The sequence below is a fragment of the Bemisia tabaci genome, unplaced genomic scaffold (assembly GCF_918797505.1).
Source record: "Bemisia tabaci unplaced genomic scaffold, PGI_BMITA_v3".
Classification (NCBI taxonomy): Eukaryota; Metazoa; Arthropoda; class Insecta; order Hemiptera; family Aleyrodidae; genus Bemisia; species Bemisia tabaci.
The window spans coordinates 40,935-61,627 of NW_027311792.1; the positions used below are offsets into that span (position 1 = coordinate 40,935).

At 35.6% G+C, this 20,693-nt stretch overlaps 1 protein-coding gene and 2 long non-coding RNA genes across 3 annotated transcripts in view; 1 reads left to right on the forward strand and 2 right to left on the reverse strand.

The window, feature by feature from the left end:
* The window catches only part of LOC109039043 (uncharacterized), a 36,720-nt gene extending 34,757 nt beyond the window's left edge, over positions 1-1,963 (reverse strand). The window contains exon 1 of the long non-coding RNA XR_011900770.1: positions 1,449-1,963. This is a non-coding gene — a long non-coding RNA (uncharacterized lncRNA). The remainder of the gene's footprint in view (positions 1-1,448) is intronic.
* A 1,201-nt stretch (positions 1,964-3,164) lies between these two features.
* muskelin (muskelin 1) lies at positions 3,165-18,702 on the reverse strand. Its single transcript, XM_019054360.2, has 15 exons — positions 18,410-18,702; positions 17,035-17,104; positions 16,365-16,507; positions 15,604-15,802; positions 15,063-15,255; positions 13,544-13,782; positions 12,895-13,008; positions 12,155-12,321; positions 11,127-11,286; positions 10,585-10,782; positions 9,124-9,203; positions 7,659-7,770; positions 6,794-6,933; positions 5,591-5,693; positions 3,165-5,108 (listed from the first exon to the last, which is right to left on the reverse strand). The coding sequence occupies exons 1-15, from the start codon at positions 18,499-18,501 to the stop codon at positions 4,941-4,943; spliced, it is 2,178 nt and encodes a 725-aa protein (XP_018909905.1). The 5' UTR covers positions 18,502-18,702; the 3' UTR covers positions 3,165-4,940.
* Positions 18,703-18,868: 166 nt separating this feature from the next.
* Positions 18,869-20,334, forward strand: LOC140225928 (uncharacterized). The gene is made up of 2 exons (XR_011900769.1): positions 18,869-19,196; positions 20,238-20,334. It is a non-coding gene; the product is annotated as an uncharacterized lncRNA (long non-coding RNA).
* The last annotated feature ends 359 nt before the right edge of the window (positions 20,335-20,693 follow it).

A 20,693-nucleotide genomic window follows, 5' to 3' on the forward strand; every position in this document is an offset into this window, starting at 1 on the left:
GGCAAAAACCTTACTTATTTTGACAAGACGAAAAGAGAGTTCATCACCTCACCTCTCCCTTCTTTCGACTCATTCTCTTGTAGGTCTGATACAAGACGCCAAAAATGTTCGACAACGTTCAAATAATAATCAAAAAATTTCTGCGGTGTGATGTTCAAAAATATCCGATTATGATTAGGTACTTAAGTAACCTACTGAGGAGAAAACTGACCGAAATACTTTGTTCTTGTTTCTGGGAACAGAATTGCCATAGGATTTTAAAAAGGAGTTCCCTGAGAGTTTTTGGACTTCAGGTAGAGTTCCCTAACGATTTCGAAAATGTAGGATGGTTAAGAAGACAGTTAATTTGAAACAGTTTTATCGCAACATTTGTCGATGTAATAATGTCAAATGCATACTAATTTCAGAATTTCACCTCAACTCTCAAAGGAAACCTTTAGGTCCAGATCCATTCTCTGGAAAGCTACTTGTATACCTCAAGAAAACCTCTATAGGGAAAAAGGGAGGCGAATGGAGATATTTGAACGAAGCACCGATAAATAAAATATGCCTACGCTCAAATATTTATTGTGCAATTTTCCTCGCACTGCAAGAATGGTAGAGGTCAATGAATTGCACTGAAAAGAGCTGGAGGGGTAGGAAAGGAATCTTGGATATGATACTCCATAATGCTCTATAATATTGTCACATTAACAGATTAAACAATTCTGAGGCCTAAATTGACGGGTACTTCTCTGACCTCGCAAAAGGAAATAAGTACTTAACTGCGGCACCTAATTTATCTATTTCCGAATGGAAAAAACACATGCCAGGAAGAGGAGAAAAGAACAGCTGAGAAATGGAAGAAACAAAGAATGCGGAAAGTCATTGTGTTGAATGAGTACATGTGCAAAATTATATAGGTACATGGAGTACACGCGCTGTTTAAAATGAAATACTCCGAGTGATGAGACGACTGCTGTTGCCAGAGGAAGGTAACATAGAGCTATTAACATCAGATTGCCCATCCAGTTTCAGGGCAATCAACCTTTACTTGCTGACTAACTTGTGCATTAAGAAGACAATTATGTACCCGATCATTGTACCTATAATGAGAAAATTGAGACAAAGAATGTCCCGACAAAACGTGATCGACTCGAGAAAGGGCACCTCTTTTACATTTTGGAAATGTTTTCTACAACATATGGATTGCCTGATTTCAACAGCTCTTACAACGATTACTGTGTAAATACTCAAGATACAATGAGAAATGGTTTCGCTTTATATCTTAGTGCAACATGTTAAAACTAAACAGTGATCTGTCTCTCTTGTGAGATTTGGTCTGGTCATCTGGAGGACTTAAAGTGTGCCATTTCTCGAATGGGTCATTGAAATGCGTCATGAAATAATGAGAAGAATAATCCGTAGATGGGCAGAATTTAAATCAAAGTAGGAAAAGTATCTCAAACCTTGATTCCAGAACCAATCAAACCATCTCAGAGAGTTGAAAGCAGGCCAAGTTCTCGAGCACGCTAGACTGTCATGGTTGAAGCCTGAAAACACTCGACCGGATCGCGAAAATTTTCACTCACGAATCGTTAATGCTCTGACTGAATTACACTTCACATCTAATTTCATGGCGAGAATTCATGAGAATTGGAGTCAAATTCCGAAGGGACAAATCCGATACACGAAATTGCGCGGGAACACGCGGGCGTTCATCAGGATTGTTCAGTCACACGAAAACACGACAAAATATCCCGAGGGTATACTTAATCGCACTCAGAAAGTTCGTAAGCGAGAATTTGAAGTTGGAAGACATGCTAAAAACTTTAAAAACAGTTAGTGAATGGCAAGAATAACGTACTACCGAAGTCGGCGGCATGATGTCTGAAGCGTGCCGGCAGAGTTGAAGCTCACGCGACGCGAATCAAGCGAAGCAACCCATCATGTGACGCCGGAAAATGCCGCCGGCGAAGATCTTGACCGGAGGCACTATGGTATTGGGGAGGGGGAAGCTGGGAGGATACGCGAAGCAAGCACAAACATGAAAAAGTCACGCAGCAGCGTGAAGCGTCCAACCAATCAGCGCGCTAGATCTGCAAGGATACAGACTTTGACACGGGCAGGGTTGCAATATTTCTTGAAAAATAAAATCTCAAGTGAAATACATTTCATTCATTTTTTCAGAAATCTAGGACCTTTTCGATAAAAGGGCGTATGAGGCTGCCTGTGCTGCTAAGATTATGCAACGTAGTTCTATAATAATTATATACGAGTAACCTATTCGAAAGCTCTGCCATGAGTTTTCCCCTAGATCTGCTCCGAATTTTCCCTCACAGTTGAGTGGAAGTAACTCAACTGGATTTCATTGCAAATGCTGTGAAAAAATTACACATCTTAACTTAGCAGCATTTTAAGGCTCATACGCCCTTTTACCGATGAAGTCTTCAATGTAGGCATTAAATATATTGATGAGGATAGTGCAATATTATATTTTCGACTCCAACGTTGAAGTGCATAGTACGTGTTTTGATCGTTATGCACCACAAATACAAAAATTTTTCTTTTTTGCATTGGCTGTGTTTTTTAGGGCAAGTTACATGATAAAGGTAGCCCCAGAAAAGTATGAAAAACTTCACAGCATCATGGAATTACATGAAATATTTTACTATTTCAAGCGACATAACAAAAAAATGGAAAGTGCCTAGTACCAATGCTAAAATGCCTCATGAGAGCCTCAAATTTTGCAATAATTTTCCGGATTCTCTCCTAGACTTGCTTTTAGTTTTAGGGCATCCCTCAACCCCAGTAAAAATATCTATATGCACATCAATCTTTTCCTCAGTAAGGTGACATCGTTCTACAATAGGTAACCTCCCCCCTCCTTCAAAAAGAGATTTTCCTGCTGATATTTTGAAACTTAGATGATGTGCTAGCATGGTTTCATTCAGGTATCCATGCACAACAGAAACATAAAACTGGAAAGATCGCCATTTGATGGTAAAAGACTGATTTAGCCTCATTAGTGAATATCAATCATTGCTTAGATACTCGCCTTTCCTACATTTTGCTTACGATTCTCAAACTTTAACTCTCCATTATTATCTTTCAAAAGATGGACTACCTAGTGATGGAAAAGTAGCTGATCTAAGACAGAAAATGGTTTAAATGATGAACTAAGATGGGAAGCAAAAACTGTTTATAATTAAAATGCACACAGAAGGGATAACAATTGTTTTAAGTGGTAACAAGGAGACCTAATGACTTTGTTTCACAATTTTTAATTTTAATGTAACAGTCAAATGAAAAAATTGCATGAATGGTAAAATACTTACCTACAGGGGCGGATTCTTAAATAAGTTTACCTATTATCATCTTGAGAAATATCAAGACCAGCTGGAGTATCATCAAACTAGTGTAATAGTGGACATACTCTTCGCTTTTCTATTGTTATAAAAATTTCCGTGAAGTATTGCAAATATATTGTGGACCTATCTCTCCTCCATTTCCTCACATTGCATTTCTCTCCAAAACTTCAGACAAAGAATCAGGTCATGTCTTCCAAAACATAAAGTGTACGTCAAAAAGTGTTTTTCAGTCAATTAAAACAAAAGAAAGAATAATTTCAAGCATTGAAATGTACTTCCTGAAACTGCTGCCTGATTCTCGCACAAAACATCAACTTTTGCATAAAATCCTTAAAAAACATGCTTTTCAGTCCAAAATCAGAAGTTCATGCAGAGCTGCCATCTCTGTGACAAAGCTGAGTTGCTCCATCTTAACAAAAAGGTGCACATCATCAGATGAAAAATCTGGAAAATAAGAATATAGGTAAACCCTCCAAGATACCTACTGTTTCTTGGAGACACACGTGGAAGCGTTTCAGCGCTAATGTAAAGGTAACAGCTTCACTTCAAACCTTAACTCAGGACTAAGAGGCATGGTTTCTACAGAGATTTTGAAAGGAAGTTGCTTTTATGACTTGGAAAGTGAAAGAATCTGGCAGGTGATTTTGTCGAGGATTAAATTGCAATATTAGAGAACGATCTTTCTGATGTTTCCAACAACTTTAACTGCCCTCTTTTTTGAGGACGTTGACTTAGTGTTTGTGTAAAGTTCCACAGCATATGAAAAGAGGGCAAATTTGGAGAAGAGGTGGGTGTAGGAAACAGACAATTTCTCCGTAAAACTGTTACCAAATCTGGAAAACTATAGCTTCTTGGTACACTTACTTGTAATTCATTCTCATAAAAATAAATTTAAAAAAATACAGGGCACTAACACAATAAAGGAACAGCTTAGAGGGTGGGACTTCCAAGAAATATCACCCTTTTTTTACAACATGGGTGGTTGATCATTTTTAGGACAAATATGGATTAAATAGCTTTCTGACTTTCTTGATTTTGCTTCAATTGCCTAATACAGTTTAAACTATTAAATCCTAAGAATACAGGAAAAGAAAATGAGTTTTAACAGTTCGAACAGAACGAGCCAAAAAATTACATTTAAAATTAAAACTGAGCTGAAAGATAAACTAATGTTATCAGATACTTTTAACTTTAATGAATATTTCTTACTTTTAAATGAGACATAAAAAGTTCTCTCAATAAAGACTTGCAGTCAAGAAACAGTTTCTAAGACTCAAACAAAACAGCTCAAGATGAAAGATGTCATTAGGACCTAATTTTTTGTTTATTTCTTGTTGATACATACAGCAACCACATGACTTTTCACTCATTTAAAGATGATGACGTCTTCTGGAAATGAATGAATGTCTACGTTTAAAATAGTTGTGCACAGGTATTGTGATTTCATCCTGTAATAAACTTATTCAAGATTAAAATTCAACATTCTACGATGACAAATTTTCAGGTTTCAATCCTAATCACAATTATACAGAGGACAATTTACCAGCAAAAGTTCAGGACTTGAAGCGAGGGACTAGAGGAAAACTCTTGCTACAGAGGAATGAGATCAATTAAATTTTTTTTCGGTTGAGTCATGTCAGAGGCAAAAAATTCAGTGATCTGTTCAAAGAGTTGCACTCTCTGATGATGACCGCAATCAGTTTTCCTCCCCGGTGCATCTTTAGGAGTTTGGAACAACAAAGCTGCCATCAGTCGAAACTAGAAAATAGAAAGAAATATCATCAATTACAATAAGTGTAAATATGCACTTTTTTTCTACAAATCATTAAGTTACACAACCCTACTGAATGCTCCTTCCTCTGGTGAGACTAAAGAAAAACAAGCTAAGATGCTGAGGAAGAACACCCTGTGGATATTCGAACTATGTCAAATTTGACACAGTAAAATTCTAACACTGAGGAAAGTTATCGATATTTTTACTTGAAAATTTCTAAAACAATGATTTGATTATTAGAAAATCACTCTAAAAGTTCAAAGAAAAAGAGTGATAGATTTTGCCAGACAAATCTCCGGGAAAGTTTGAAGAAATAATATAAAGTAGCTTTCATTTAAAAAAATTAAATAGAATAGAAATTTGTTATGTTGTAAATGAAGATACAATTCTTTTAACTTCAGTCATTGATATGTTATACAATTTTTTTCAGTATAGCATTTAGTAATTAAATTAAAAGTAAACTTACTTCATTTGCTTGCTGTGGATCACTATGGTCTATAATCTCTGATAAGGAAGTTTGAAGGAAGTTGAGAGCACTGTATGTGTCTTTCAATGCCAAGTCTTGGAACCTAGGATCATTAAAAATACAGTGTAATCGACAAATCAAATGACTTTGGGAACCTCTAGAATCTAAAAATCTTCAACAAACTTTCAAACTACAGTAATACTCCGATTACCCAACCACTGACTAAGGCACTGGATGCGAAAAGGGCACCTCTCGGTTGCAGTGTTTTAGAGTCTCCTCTAATATTTCATTTATTGTAAGGAAAGTGAATGCATCCATTTTACTGCAAATTTTACTGAATATTCCTTATGATTCTAAAATTTCTATGGAAAGATTTCCGGAAAAACCACCCATTAAAGTCGTCTCCAAGGGTTTAATTAGCAACAGAGATTCTGATACACCGCAATTGGGAAGTGCCCTTTTCGCATCCAGTGCCTCAATTGTACAACATTTCAGTTATCTGATGCTACAAAGAGACATTGTTTTACTTTGAGTGGTTCTATGAGAAGTTTCCTCCTGCTATAAAAAAATAAGAAAAAACTCTACGGGTAAAAGTTTTTTAACTCATGGACATCAGGATGGCCTATCACAAGAGTTGCATAGTGGTGAAAACTGGGCAATATTTCTTCCAGCAATCTCAACAACGTTTTACCAACGTATGGATCAGGGTGGTATATTTGCACTGGAAAGAAAATCGAGACTGAAATCGTGAACTTGTGAAGGATTTAGTTACTTCAGTTGAGTTGCTGTCCATGCTGCTAACTGCTGATTGTTGAACAAGTCAGACTAACTTGTTCAACAATCGATGTGTGGTGACATTTCTCACAAGTCATCATATGATCATGGCACTGCTGTGCTTTTTTAATGAGTCAAACATAAAATTATATCCGTTTTATTCTCTCATGCTCCCTCTACACTTTGTTCTCTCTAGTATGAATCCAAGTGGATTTCAGGTCTCTCAAAAATAAAAAATATGATGGTGCTTTTGGGAGGCTCTATCTACGTAGAGTAACCATCAATGACATTTGGCATTTAGAAAATTTTTTCATTCCTTAGTTGTGGCAGAGTATTGGTTCATCAAAATTTTAAAAGACAAGTTCCAGTGATGTTTACATGTAAAGACTCAATCCAAATTGTAGTACAACTGGGTGATTTTCTACTTACTTATGTTTTCTAATTAAAAGGCTACAACGCTGTACAATTTGTTCGGTGGTTGGGCGGCTCAACTGGAGCTGCCAAAAATCGTCAAGGCGTAATTTCGGAAGACATGTGCGACCAGGATTTCCACCGAATAAGTAATGAACCTAAGAAAAGCAAAATTCAACATGTAGTTGATTACAAATAATAACTAATGATGCATTTATCATACTTGGCTTGCTGTGAAAACTATCCCGACAGTTGAGTTATCTCGGTTCTTTCTTACATATTTTCTTTGGTAAAAAGAAAACCAACAAAGATATTAATTTAATAATTTCTCAGAGTTTTTTTTTTTTTTAAAAATATCATATCGAATAGATAGATTGATTTAATGACTATGTCATTTGACATTTGATACATTGTGAGGTCTTACCCAGAAAGAATAAACTTGTTTTGAGGTTGATCTCTATGTTGTGCTTTTTAAGTGCGCCACATTTTAATAGTGATACATCAAATGACATAGCCACTCGATTGGTCTATTGTGGAACGTTTCTTTCAAGCAGATCTGCTAATATTCTTCACGAAAATTAAATATCAAAGGCAAAACTGAAATGTTGTAATGGAGCCGTGCAGTTTTTCAAGCTAATCCTTCACTTGAGAAAACTAGAGAAACTGGTTCTGACCCAAACTCTAATGCATACAATTCTCCTAGACATTCTACTTTTCTTTGAGTCTAAAATGACCATAAGAAGTAATTTCAGTGAAAATTTTCCTACGATTCAAGTATCAAAAAATAAGACAAATTGAACTACTTATTAGCAAGACCACATTCAGGGTGAAAATAAAAAGTCACAATAAATGGATAGTTGGATTGAAAGGCACTTCCACATACCTTGTTCACATGATCATAGACTAATTGATGGGCAAATCTGGGACAAGGCTCGACATATTGCATGCGATTCCAATACTGCTCTCCCTGATTTTCATTCCGATAGATGCAAGACCTGAAGACAATGTTTCAAAAATTAGAGATGGCAGAAAATTAATTCCTTCGATGACTTTAGAAACGAATATAACAGAGAAGGGTTCCATAAACATCGTCATATCACCTTACTATTATTCGTACATCTTTTTTTTTATTTTTTTCTCATTCATTTATTAGAATGATATCTGAAAGCAATATAACATTTTAAGACTATGAACTAAAACGTCACACGATACTTTACAGTCCATGCAAAGCCTAGACTCAAAGATGGAGGCAGTGATAGGGTACAGATGAGACCCTGCTTTGAAAAAGACTCTTTTGTGCTTATTGTGAATGGCAACATTTAAACACAGTAAAGATATGCTTTTCCAAAACTGGGCTTGTTTGTCTCAATTCCCAGTGTGTCACTGCCCTGTTTCTTGCTAAATAACTTTTAATGAATAACTTACTCTTAATAACTCTACAGTAACTCTAACTCCAAATATGTAACACTCTACAATAACTCTAACTCCAAATATGAAACTCTCTACAATAATACTTTTAATAACTCTTAATAAATAACTTTTCTCCCCGACTGTGGCGCGGGCAATATTTGCCCGATCATTTTTTAGCATTTAAAGAACTGGTCCATTTATTTGCAGATTCAAATTCAGTTTGCATTGCTGATGAGAAATATTGACAGTGTAAGTTGGCAATCACATGACTCGGTTTGCAACGTTGCAAACTTCCTGTCATACTTTACTTTTTAAACGGAAAGCTACTCAACGGCAATTCTTTAAAACTGCTGTGATTTTTCTTCTCTGTGTGCATAAGATTCTGCAAAAACTTCAAGGAGTGTTGTCAATTTGTTCTCCATTAAAAAAATAACATAGAGGCGGAGATTTTCAGACACCACAAAGGGGATATGTGATTGCCGACTTACACCGTCGATATATATTATTACATGCAAGTATCTTGGTAGGTAATTGTGTTAAAAAAGAGGTTAAGTGGTACTGTATATTATTAGTGGATATTGTAAAACAGTTAATTAGAAAGCTACTACTGTACCAACCCTATAACAACATACCTATGACAAAATTTATTTTATTTATTTCAATTCCTATTAAAATACATTAGAATAAAAAATTTAGAACAAAATCTAAGATTACCTAATCTAGATAATATTTTCAAAATATTAATTTAATTGATTTTAATTAAGTTATAAGTGATACCCAAGAAGCTTTTTCTGAAACATTAAAGCACTATCTGATTCCAGTATTAGTAATCTCTCATCAAATTGTTCAGAATCCAATATGGTAAAACGAAAATCAATTTCAACCCGATTCTACTGAAATCTTTTGTTGAAATACACAAAAAATAAAAAGAGACCCACCATTGTTTCTGACGGATGTAATATACCCACAAAGAGTTTTGAACACTATCGTCACGTTTTTCCTTGTCCTTACTCAAGCCCTATACAAAAAAGAAAATAGAGGAAAAATTAAGAAACAAGTGAAAATAACAGCAGTTTAGAAAAAAAAAAAAAACCACGGCTAAAGCGTGTCCAGTCTTGACTCATTTTCTACCAAGTCCCTTTTTTTATGAGCATTGTCATTGCACAAAGCGGCGATCAGTTCAAGTTGGTAATAGCTAGTGATAGGCCCCTTGATTTTATTCCATTACAAATAATTTATTCAAGATGAGGCAGCCTGCATCCACTAATATTGTTACACATACATTTAAAAGGAAAAAACACAGAATTGCCATATGAGAGAATCCCCTCTGATCATGCATCATGTTCCATGACAACGCGGCGACAATCAACTGACTCAGAATCATAATAGAAGTTAGAGCCAGTAAGTTTTAAAGAAATTTTTATAAGCAAACAAATATCTTAACACATTGCTTTAGCAAGTTTTGGAGAAAACCAGTTTTGAACCCTTTGTGTTTATTTAATAACATCACTGTTTAGACCGCCGAAAAGGCTTGTCTTTTGCGCCCATCTTTATGGAACAAGACAATCACAGAGACCAGGCTATTCTGCAACATACATTAGGGTCGTATTTATAGTCGTTTCTTGAACAGTTCCTTTCCTTGGAAAGCCCCAAATGGCTTATGCGGTAATTAAGGAAGGTTTAGAGAGACTCTTGACAAAGCATTGTGGAAAGGACAATTTTAACAATTCTTGAGTAGAATTTAACTGTGTAACTTGGGGAATAGACTGTTGGACAGGCTTAAAAAGATTTGCTGCTACAAGCAATTATAAATTAATAGAATAAATTTTGCAGATTATGAAACTTTTAAAGTAGGTTTAGACCTACCTTGAAGTTTGTGAAAATAATAGAATTTTCTTGTTCGTATTTTTTATTTATTTCTTGCGATGGCGAGTTCTTGTTATCCTTTCCAAGCGTCTATTTCCAAAGTTATATTGTTGAATTCTAATGGAGATTTGTTAAAATTGTCCTAACTCATTGCTTTGTTAAAAGTTTCCTTAGGCCTTCCTTGATTAAAAGGGGCTGTTTAAGGAACGACTAAAAGTACAGCCCCTAGTTGACCTGTCATAGTGGAGCATTACAACCAGCACGTCTGCCATAAAAGTAATAATAATGTATACTTCTTACACACTAAACCGAGAGGTAGCACTTGCACTGTAATTTTTGCCAGTAACTACGGTTCGCAGCCCTTGCAGGTTGCTTCTTTTTTTTTCCATGTTATGCAGTTTGACACAGACCTTAATGCAAAGACAGGCTGACAGTGAGGCTTTTTTCACTTTCAGCTGTCAGTTCCTAAGCCTTAAGTACTTCATTACATGAGACCTTGCAATTTGTGAGGAAAAACAATAGAGCCAACTTACTGAAAGAACATAGATTTCATCTAAATCTGGATCAATAGTTGCTCTTTGGGTGAATCCTCCCGCTGACAGTCCGGAAGCATCTTTCCTTGTTGTTTCAGAGAATTGCTCGATAGAGCCTGTGTCCACATCGTATGAAAAAAAATCATTCAGATACTCTTTGTTCCGCTGACCAGCAAAAACGTACAATTTTCTAGAACACTGTGACAGAAAAAAATGATGTAAACATGTATGAGTAACTTTTAAACAGGCGGAAAATCAACAAAAGAGAGCCATCTAACAAGAACTAGGGTCTGACTTTCTGCACAGAAGGATCATGTTGCTATGAATATTTTAATACAATTTTGTCGGCGGAAACCACCACACTTATTAACCACTATCTCCTTCCGTTCACAGAGGAGAGGACTCAAAGGACTTGTTATGTCATTGAGTTCAATAATCTACCTGACAAAAAAAGCAGTTAAAATCCAGTGATATTGATAAGAGTCCAGATAGTAATTGGCAAGGGGCAGAAGTAGAATTTTTATACAAGCTATTCAACTTACAGGATGGAAGAGCATAGAGTGACCCATTCGACAACGCAACTGAGATCCAGTGGTATTGATACAAGTCCAAATGTTCATTGGGACATGATAAGAGTAGAGTCCAGAAAAAACAGGTTCATTAACTGATGGCATATCATTACCTAGCCGTTCATCAGAGCCACTGAAAAGATAAAAAAAACAAAATTGTACCTAATCAAACAATTCTCTGAACAAATTTAGATGCTGAACAAAATGTGAGCATGAATTCATAGTTCAACAATAAAGTGGAGTAGTTAAATAAAAAAACTCTTTACATTAATTTCTGCCAGAAGAAAATACGATCTTATTTTATTTTAAGATTTGATTAATGTGATTCTGAATAAATCGCTACATACTTCTCTTTGAACATGGGAAGTATTACTTCAGTTTCTTGCAGTCCCATGGATAGACATAGTTTAGTTTTTTCTAAGTCTTAAAAAAAAAAACTAAAAATTTTACAGAGGGTACAAGAGCTTATCACCTTAAAATCCTTGTGAATCTGCAAATTCTTTACTAAATATATTCAAAAAGGCTGCGTTAGATACTTAATGAAATACTTTTTAAGCTAATACAACCCGCATTGCGCCACCCTTTATTTGTTTGCTGATATGAGGGTTGGTGACAAAAATTTGGAAAGACTACATACAAGGGAAATTTAGAAGAGACTACTTGTCACATTCATAAATATAATTTATATGCTTTTAACTCTGAGAAAATAACATCTAGAAAATTTGGTTCAATTACACAACATAATCCAGATAAGCAGAGGGGTAAATGTGCTAAAATAAGAGGCAGTATAGCGCAAGTTTACCTTTGAAATAAAGGAAAGGTGTTCGTTGCTTTGAACAAGAGGATTCAAAAATAATTTCATCAAAATGATTAGATTGAAAATAATTTGGAACACTAAAACAAATTACGAAACGGAGACAGCTAGTTAAACTGACTAAATTCTTTTTCCTGGGATCTTCAAAAATTACCTGATGCAAAGAATTTTTAAAAATTCGATTTACCTGTTTGTGAGTGTGAGAATTTTTCCTCCAAACACATAGATAACTGATTTTTGGACATCCATGCACATCTGATGATCAAAAATAAGCTGCGGTCCTCCTACAGATGCTGTATCGTCCGAGATAAGGGTCCAGCTGTTACTTTCGATATCATATACATAAAAATCACTCTAAAACAGATTAAAGTCAGACAAAGAATTTAACGTTTTAATTAAGAAAGGGAATCTTATATTACTCTTACTGCTTTAAAATTGACAATAAATTTATTACGAACCATTGCGTCCACAAGTTTGAAGGTTTTCTTTCATTACAAAATAGAGGAACTATTTAGAAGAATCGTTTGCCCTTGTTTATTAAAGAGAAGTGACATGAACTAGAAATTTTGTTGCAAATGCCAGGCGATTCTTGTCTCAAGAGATTATCTTGCAATTGAGTTTACTTTCTTGCTTACATAATGCCCTCCCAAGAAAAAGAACTGTATAAAGGGAAAAATAGACTTTCACCGTATTTAGTTTTATTTCTAATTCTTACTATACGCCTTCTGGGGCACATTATCATGCCACAATCATAACAAAAATTGAAATTGAAATGTATAAAAAGTGAAGATGGACATAGGATCAGTCCATAAGCTGCCATGTACTTGAAGCGAGATTGAAGGCAACTTTTTCTGTGAGCCTATTCTTTAGCGACACTGTGCTCTCTGTTAGCAAAGCAGCAGAAGATTAAAAGAACTGTCTACTCACTTTCAAATTTTCTGGTGTCCTAAACTGGATGTCTAAATACCGCCCTAGAGTAAAAATTTGTCTCCTTTCCGGATCGAAACAAATTTTATGACAGGACCTTGCACTGGGCCCACCCTGAAACAAGAGGACAATATTATTTTAATAAAAGATAGGTGACTTGCAAAGAGTTGATTGATAGGAATGAGGACATTGTATAAATGTAATTCAGCAAGTCATTAGGATCACATAATTTCCTTGATTTTAAAACTTGGTAACTTTCCAAGATTTTGTTGAACATTGGCTCTGAATATTCAGTTTGTGAATGGGCCATTTTCTTACAGTTTATTTGAAACAAGAGGAGATTACAATTTTCAAGTGCATGAAACTCCATTGCAACAATAGCACTACAACTTTGAATCAGGGGTGCAGAATCTTCCAAGCTTTTACATATTCACGCGCCTGGATTGGGCATTTTCTGTACCCATCCTTTAAATAGAAAAAAATTATTAATTTGCAAGTATGCATCTGCAAAACAAAAATCCAGAGGTTTTACAACTATTTTTTCCCTAAACTTGAGTTTTTCATGTCTTCTCTGACTTTGAAAGAACTTGTTTAAAAGTATTTGTGCCTACTTCATTACTTGGTGGTTGCAAAATGCTGTCATACTTACATCAGACTCGGTGTCTGAGGATATTAGAGTCCACTGATTGCTAGGAATATGGTAAGACCAAAGATCGCTCAGATCATGATTGCCATCGTAACCTCCGATGAGATAGATAGTTTCTGAGACAACATCAATACACATCTGGTGGCCACCTCGCATGCCTGGACGTCTCCCTCCTGCACACTGCATAGGTCGCCAAATTGCTCTGTACTCTTGCTCTGAGATATACCTCTTAAAGAGGCCCTCTACATGGAAATGAAAATATTTCTTTAGATGAGATTCTCCAACTACAAGATTAGAATTATTGTTAAAACTACAAACTTGCCCTGTTCCTAGAGAGAAAAATCAAAAATAGAAACTAGGTTGCTTCAATTTTTATGATAGAACTATCCAATGATGGATCTGATTGACAAACGCATTTTTGACAGCTGATTGTGAACCTATTCCAGTTATCATAGAGTACTTGAAAATTTGCACGCAGAGTATTTTTCTTCCTTCATCAGTCCACGCTCTGTTTAAAAGGACGAGATTTGGAAAAATTCAGAAAATAACTAATGCTACTCAAGGTACTTTCAGAAGAGTCAGGTGAGAGGATTTTGAAAGGAAATTTTAAGGAAAGAGCTACTGCACCAGTAGTATAAAAACATGGAGGTAAATACTCGAAAAAGCAGAATAAGTGGAGTCAGCTGTTCGTATAATAATTTTTATACAATTTGAGGAGTCTTCTGTAGAGTTCATTGAAAAAAAAGGGAAAAAGAAGAAGAAGAAGAAAAAAACATTAGTAGTGATGACTAAAGTGTAAAACCATATATCTTCACTGCAGTGTTTTAAAACTTTCTGCTCTTCATTAATTTTATTCGAAGAAAAGCAAGCCGACTTTATGGTTTGAATTTTATACAGAATATTTTACTTACAGAAAGGAAAAATGTAGGAAGTTTTGAAGATATTATATTGACTTATTTTCAAAAGAAAAAATAACATGTGACATGAAGTCTCCATTATCACAAACCAAGTTAGATTGTTTTGCACTTTGGTCATCGGTATAAAATTTATTTTCTGTTCATTTTTCTCTTCCTCTTGAAAAAGTCTTGAAAGCGGTACTCAAAATCAGTGGTTGCCTATTAATCACTGAAAATTTACAAATGTTTCACCAGATAAGTTCAACAAGGTTGGGTTAAAGAGCTAGTATAATTATCTTAAAACTCATACGACCTGCATATCAGTAGCTTTACTTGTTCACTTACACAAGGGTTGGTGGGAACAAAATTGAGACAACCATGTAAGAGGACTGTTGGGGGAGCAAAGTAAATAGTAATGTAGGTTTTACCTAAAATAAACACTAAGTTGAAAAAATAGATTGATTCATGCTCTGATTGACGTTTTTAAGTCTTCTTATTAATCAATTTGGTTTCTTTGCATGCTACCTAACATTTAACTGGATGGACGCTATTGATGAAAAACAAATTATTGATGATATTGATGATTTACAAAAATTAATTATGAAAAAACTAATCTATCAACTTACTTGTTGCAGCATCAGCAATAAACGTCTGAGCTGAATCATAGTCGCCTTGATTAACTAATATATCATACAAGTTGCTCAAAGCAGGATGCTCAAGCTTTACTTTAGTCTCACTGTAGAGGGCCTCTAATGCCCTAGTGTAGTTCATTTTTCGGAAATGTTTCATACACAACCTAATTAGTTCTTGCTCTTGATACTGCAAAGAGACATAATTAAATCAATTAATCAATTCAGTTTATTTGATAAATTAAAAAAAAGAAGAAGAGGAGGAAAGTTGAGAGCTCAATAAAGAATCCGGTTTACCTAATAGGTAAACCTTCCGCTAGGATTCTCAAGCAGTACTTGGGGAGAGAAAATATGGGAGGTGTGTAGCAACGAATCAATATCAACTATAGCACACAGTTAATAAGTACACTAAATCTTTTGAGCTTACTTAAGAGCACCTTTTGTGAAATAAAATATTTAGACATTATTTTGATATCAGAAGTTTCTTTAATAATTGAAAGGAAAATTAAAACTGAAGAAGATCATAGAGAAAACTAACCGTATGAAACCAGTCCATGCTCTGTTGAACCTGAGTCCTATCATCGATACCAGATAGTTCAACAAACCATACACTGTAATTAAAACTGGGGCCCCATGACTGAAGAGGCAAAATTTTGATGAATCTGCACGGAAAGTAATTTCCACTAACTTTGTTCCGGAGCTCAAATGTTTCAGGGTTTGAGTCATTTTTCAGACCACTAGAAAAAAGAAAAGAGTTCATAAAAATTGGCACTTTGGATTGCAATTTAAAAACCAATCGTAAGATTATGGTATGATGATGATTGGAAGGAAATGTGCGTTTGCCTACCATGTTGAATTCAATGTGGTTGAAAACATGGGCTGTCACCTCATATGACCACAAAAGCTACCACCCAATGAGAAATCTTCTTTTCAAGACTTCAACTTTAAGCCTCATTTCTTAAACCGAAGACGTTGTTTTCAGCTTTTGAAAGTTAGCTCAAATTAGCTTTCACGACAACATGTGTTTGTTGTTTGATTACAACTCAATTCAATTCTGCCTCTTTATAGTTGCTCCAAAAATAGGAATTTCAAGTACGCAGCCAAACATTATCGAAACAAAGACCATTCAGCGCCTTCGTGTCCCCCTTCCCACACTAGGTATCTGATTATTCAATAGGAACATCTTAGAAATGGCAATGTGATAGGAATTCTTGACACCAGACATTGAGTGATTACAGCTCAAAGTAAGAGAGGTCCAGAGACAATAAGGTAAAAGTGGAAAATATAAGAGAAGAATACCTGCTTAAAAGCTCAATCATATTGTCTTCTTTTAGGCCGCCATAAATTTTGAACTTCTTCAAGTTACACACATGAGCTTTCTCATACTTTCCAAATGTGATGGACTGGACAATACTGGTTGAAACTAATTTGAGAGTCAAAAACTGCAAAAACAGAGAAGAAACTTATTCAGCCATTCATTCTCATAAAAAAGACATTTTTGCTAGGAGCTGTTACTTTGAAGATACTGCGTTAAGTGTATATCATTAGAGAAGAGACCTTTGAAGAGTGATGTCCAGGTAAAATCAGACTAAAGAAAGATAGGTAGTAAAAAAAAACCTGCATGGATAAAGAAAACTTCATTAGGATTCTGCATTTGAAAAGATATTTAAATGTCATGAACAAGTAGAATCTACAAATTAAGATGGCTGCTCTGGAAATCAGTTGAACTGCCGACTTGAAATCAGGTATGATATTGTATTTTTCAATCAAAAATTACACAAAAATTCATACGGACATGAATTCCAATCCATTCTTATTGATTTTATACGATTATTATTTGTTTTCTTGTTGGAAGATGTCTCTGAAAGATTTTCATATGTTGATAAAATTTTTATAAAGTATTTTGTGTAAATAATGGGGTGAATTACCCAACAGATGAGTTAGTGTGCTTTTTAGGACATGGACTTACCTGAGGTGGATTGTTTGAGTCCGAGGACCAACGAGAAGTTTGATCATTAGATTTGTCCTCGCGAATATTCCTGCAATACAGTAAAATTATAAGTATCGGTAAGTACATTTATGTAATGAGAAAAAAGTAAATAGGTAAAATATTAATTAAATTTTTTAATATACCTGGGCATCAAAGAGAGCTATTTTGCACATGCCCACAATTATTTTCAACTGTTGACATTTTCAAATTCACAGCTTTCATCTTCCCAGGACTGACTTGGGGCTCTCTCAGGTCTCAAATAGACTTAACTTAAATCAAATTTATCACAGCCCGAAAGTAAGTTACAATTGGTCTTAAACCTAACTACTTGTCAACTTGATTCAAAGAAACTATAGAAGAAAAGACAGCAAGAAGAGACTTATATCGCCGCTCCTTTGGCGTAAGGGCATATCTCGATTTCCGCAGAAAGCATGTACTTACGTGTAAAACAGAGCTCCTGTGGAAATTGAGATACACCCTTCCCTCAGAGGGACAACAATATACTGAATGTCGGACATGAACTGAAAGTTTATCCAGCATTTCTGGATTGAGCAGCTTTATACACCTTCATCAAATTTAATTGTTTTGAGTACCTTGATTGCTAAAGAGTTTGATACGTTAGCCATGAATACAGGAGCTTCATGCAACCAAAGGCATACCTGAACTCTGCAGACCTGCCCTTAGAATAGCCGAGACTCTATAGTCATCAGGCCATGTTCTATGTCAAGGGTAGAGTCCACGCCAAATAAGTTTACCTACACACTTCCAGACTGCGACAGAAGATCGTCTAACGTCACTTCTACGTGTAAAGTAAATGCAAGAAGTAAGATTGCAGATCTTCTATTGCAGTCTACTAGGGCGTAAAGTAATTTGGCGTGGACTCTATACAATTTTATTGACTGTCTAGTCTAGAATTCTGCAATAACTAAAGGATTCAGTAGATACATAGTTAACCTCTGAAGGTTTTCCCCATGCCTTCCTGACAAATTATTTTAAATTTTCACAGATGTGAATTGCAACAGAGATGAATGACAGCGAGACAGGGAAAGTTGATTATAAAGCATAGTAAAATCTATGAGGACTTATCGGAATCATGAAACCAGCATTTGTAATGCAGAGGGGAGTCACTTTGCTGTATTAGAAAAACTGGAATGAATCTCTGCTGACACTTTTATTCACACCATGGAGCGATCCAGGAATAGCTTTAGATTGAAGGGCATCAGAAAAATAACGCAGGAGTTCACTTCGCAATGTTAGAGCAGGGCAGTTTGCAACGTTTGAGGGAGATTAGTTTACAGACTGTCAGAGATCCCGAGGAAAACCTTTGGGTAGATGGAATCTTCCAAATACTTACTCTGGGACGTAGGTTGGCGAATAGCTTGAATAACTGTGGATAGTATAGTCCAACTTTTTCGTGAGCGGTATTTCGGCGGTAGCTGCAGCCATGTCCAAGGCAAGAGTAGAGGCAAGGACGAACTTCTTAGAACAGTTAAATCGGAATACGGAAGTAAAATACTGAAGAGATGCACAGTATGCTGCTTGCCGTAGAGAAAGAAGAGGAAGTAGACCCTTTTTTCTTGCGAAGCACCAAGATTTAAAGAAGGAACATTAGGTATATTACATTTTACGATAACTGATATCAATTGGCAAATACGTAAAAACAAATTTTATAACCTCAATATTTTTTGATGCAAGAACATCATTGCCAAGTGTGACACACATAGTTTAAAAATAAACAACATTTCAAGAATTGAATGTTTCTGAAGTTCTGAGCTGCTTATCCATTTGAAGCTATTAAAAAATTGACATGCAGATAGAATTTTACGGAAATATATTCATATCAAGCCAAAGTAGATAATTTACACAAGTTTATTGGCTCAGTAATCTTTGGGTACAATTTGGCAAAATTGCTGATTGGTAATCAACCATAATCTCTGACATTTTCTTGCCCGCCGCCAGGCGCCAATGGTTTTGTCAGTTTGCCTACAATGCAATTTGAAGGCAATTTGTTTAATTTATTTTTAATAGTGCTCCCTATCGCCCAGTAATTCTCAATTCACCCCACATTTTACTCTATTTTGTTTCTTATGGTAGTGTTAGCTCCTCATTTGTAGAATATTTACACCTCTGGTTTGCCGTAAGTAAGTAATCACTTGAGTCAGCACTCGTCTCTTGATTCGAACATCACTACATCATATTTGCTCTTTCACAGCCTTTTCTCCAAATTATTACTACCGGAGTCCCAGCGGATTTCATTATCCAGCTCTACTCTTACTCTTGTTTATTAGCTCTTCTATTAAATATTACGTTCGCGTCTCTTCTTTTGATAGATAGTCAAAGAGACTGAATGGCGATACATGTCACCAACTTGGTACTCTCTCATTGACTCTTGTATTTGCATTGTTTGTCTTTTTTAACAGAGAGAAACATTTGTACTTACTAGTATTTAAAAGTTAGGTGTCTCTCAATCTCTCACTGTTGTATTTGCATCATTTTATAACAAGGGAGGTTTTGATAAGGGACAACATAACCTGTAGCTCTCATTTTAGGAACCAAAGGCCATAGCATGTTATGATGGTGAAACCGCAGGAACGACTTTCTCTGTAACCCATCATCAATTTGATTTTACCCAAAGAGATCTAACTAATACTTTCGCTTCAAGTTCACCCAGAAGTAGGGGAGTTCAAACGAATTCTTGCCGGAACACTATCGATATCGTCTCTTACCAAAACTGGTGACAGTATCGACAGTGGCGATGATATCGTTAACAGCCGGCCTTATCGGATTTTTGAGAGCTCGCACTCAATGCGTTGTTGCCCCGTGTGTCGGTTTATCAAACTGCCTGGCGCGGCGGCGCGTAAATTAGATGTTCAAATGGCAACAGCGTATATTTTCTTCAGCTCCGAAAACTCTGATCACTATCGGCAAGAGAGCTCTTATCGTAACTTTTTCTTGACGGAACTGTTTCGTTAGCTTACTGACAACTGACAGAACAGCCCTACCCAGAACAAGCTTCATAATAGAATGAACTTCATGAGGTTTCAAGAAACACAGTCGACTATATTTCCATACAAAGAAGAAAGAATTAGAGACAGTTTGCAACCCCTAGAGGAAGCGAACCAAGATATAAGTTCATGCAGTCTTACAATCGACAATTGTCATGGTTCTCTTTTTGGTTTCAGTTTTGTTAAAGACCCATCATCGGTCGTTGTCATAATGGAGGAGACTTCGAAAACAACAGAAGACTCTACGGCTATAGCCACAGACCCAGAGTCGTTAGATTCAAAATGTGGCCCAGAAAACAGCACTAAGTTGTTTGAGAAGGTATGTTTTTCCCCTCTAATCTGTTGCATCATTTTAGGGATTTTGTCGAAGGTAAATCTATGTTAAATACAAGTTTTAACAAATATTCTGTAGAGGCAAAAGGTATCCAAGATTACACAGTTTATGCAAATATTCATCATCTTTGTACACAAAGTAAGCAAATCTTGGCAAATCCTACGCATGTGTAGTAAGTAATGCCAATAAAAAATTTGAGATAGATTCATAGAACGTCTAATTTTCCCACCGGAAAGCGTATTTATAAATATGAGGTCCTCTTTAAATTAACCACATGTTGCAAAAATGATAGGTATTGA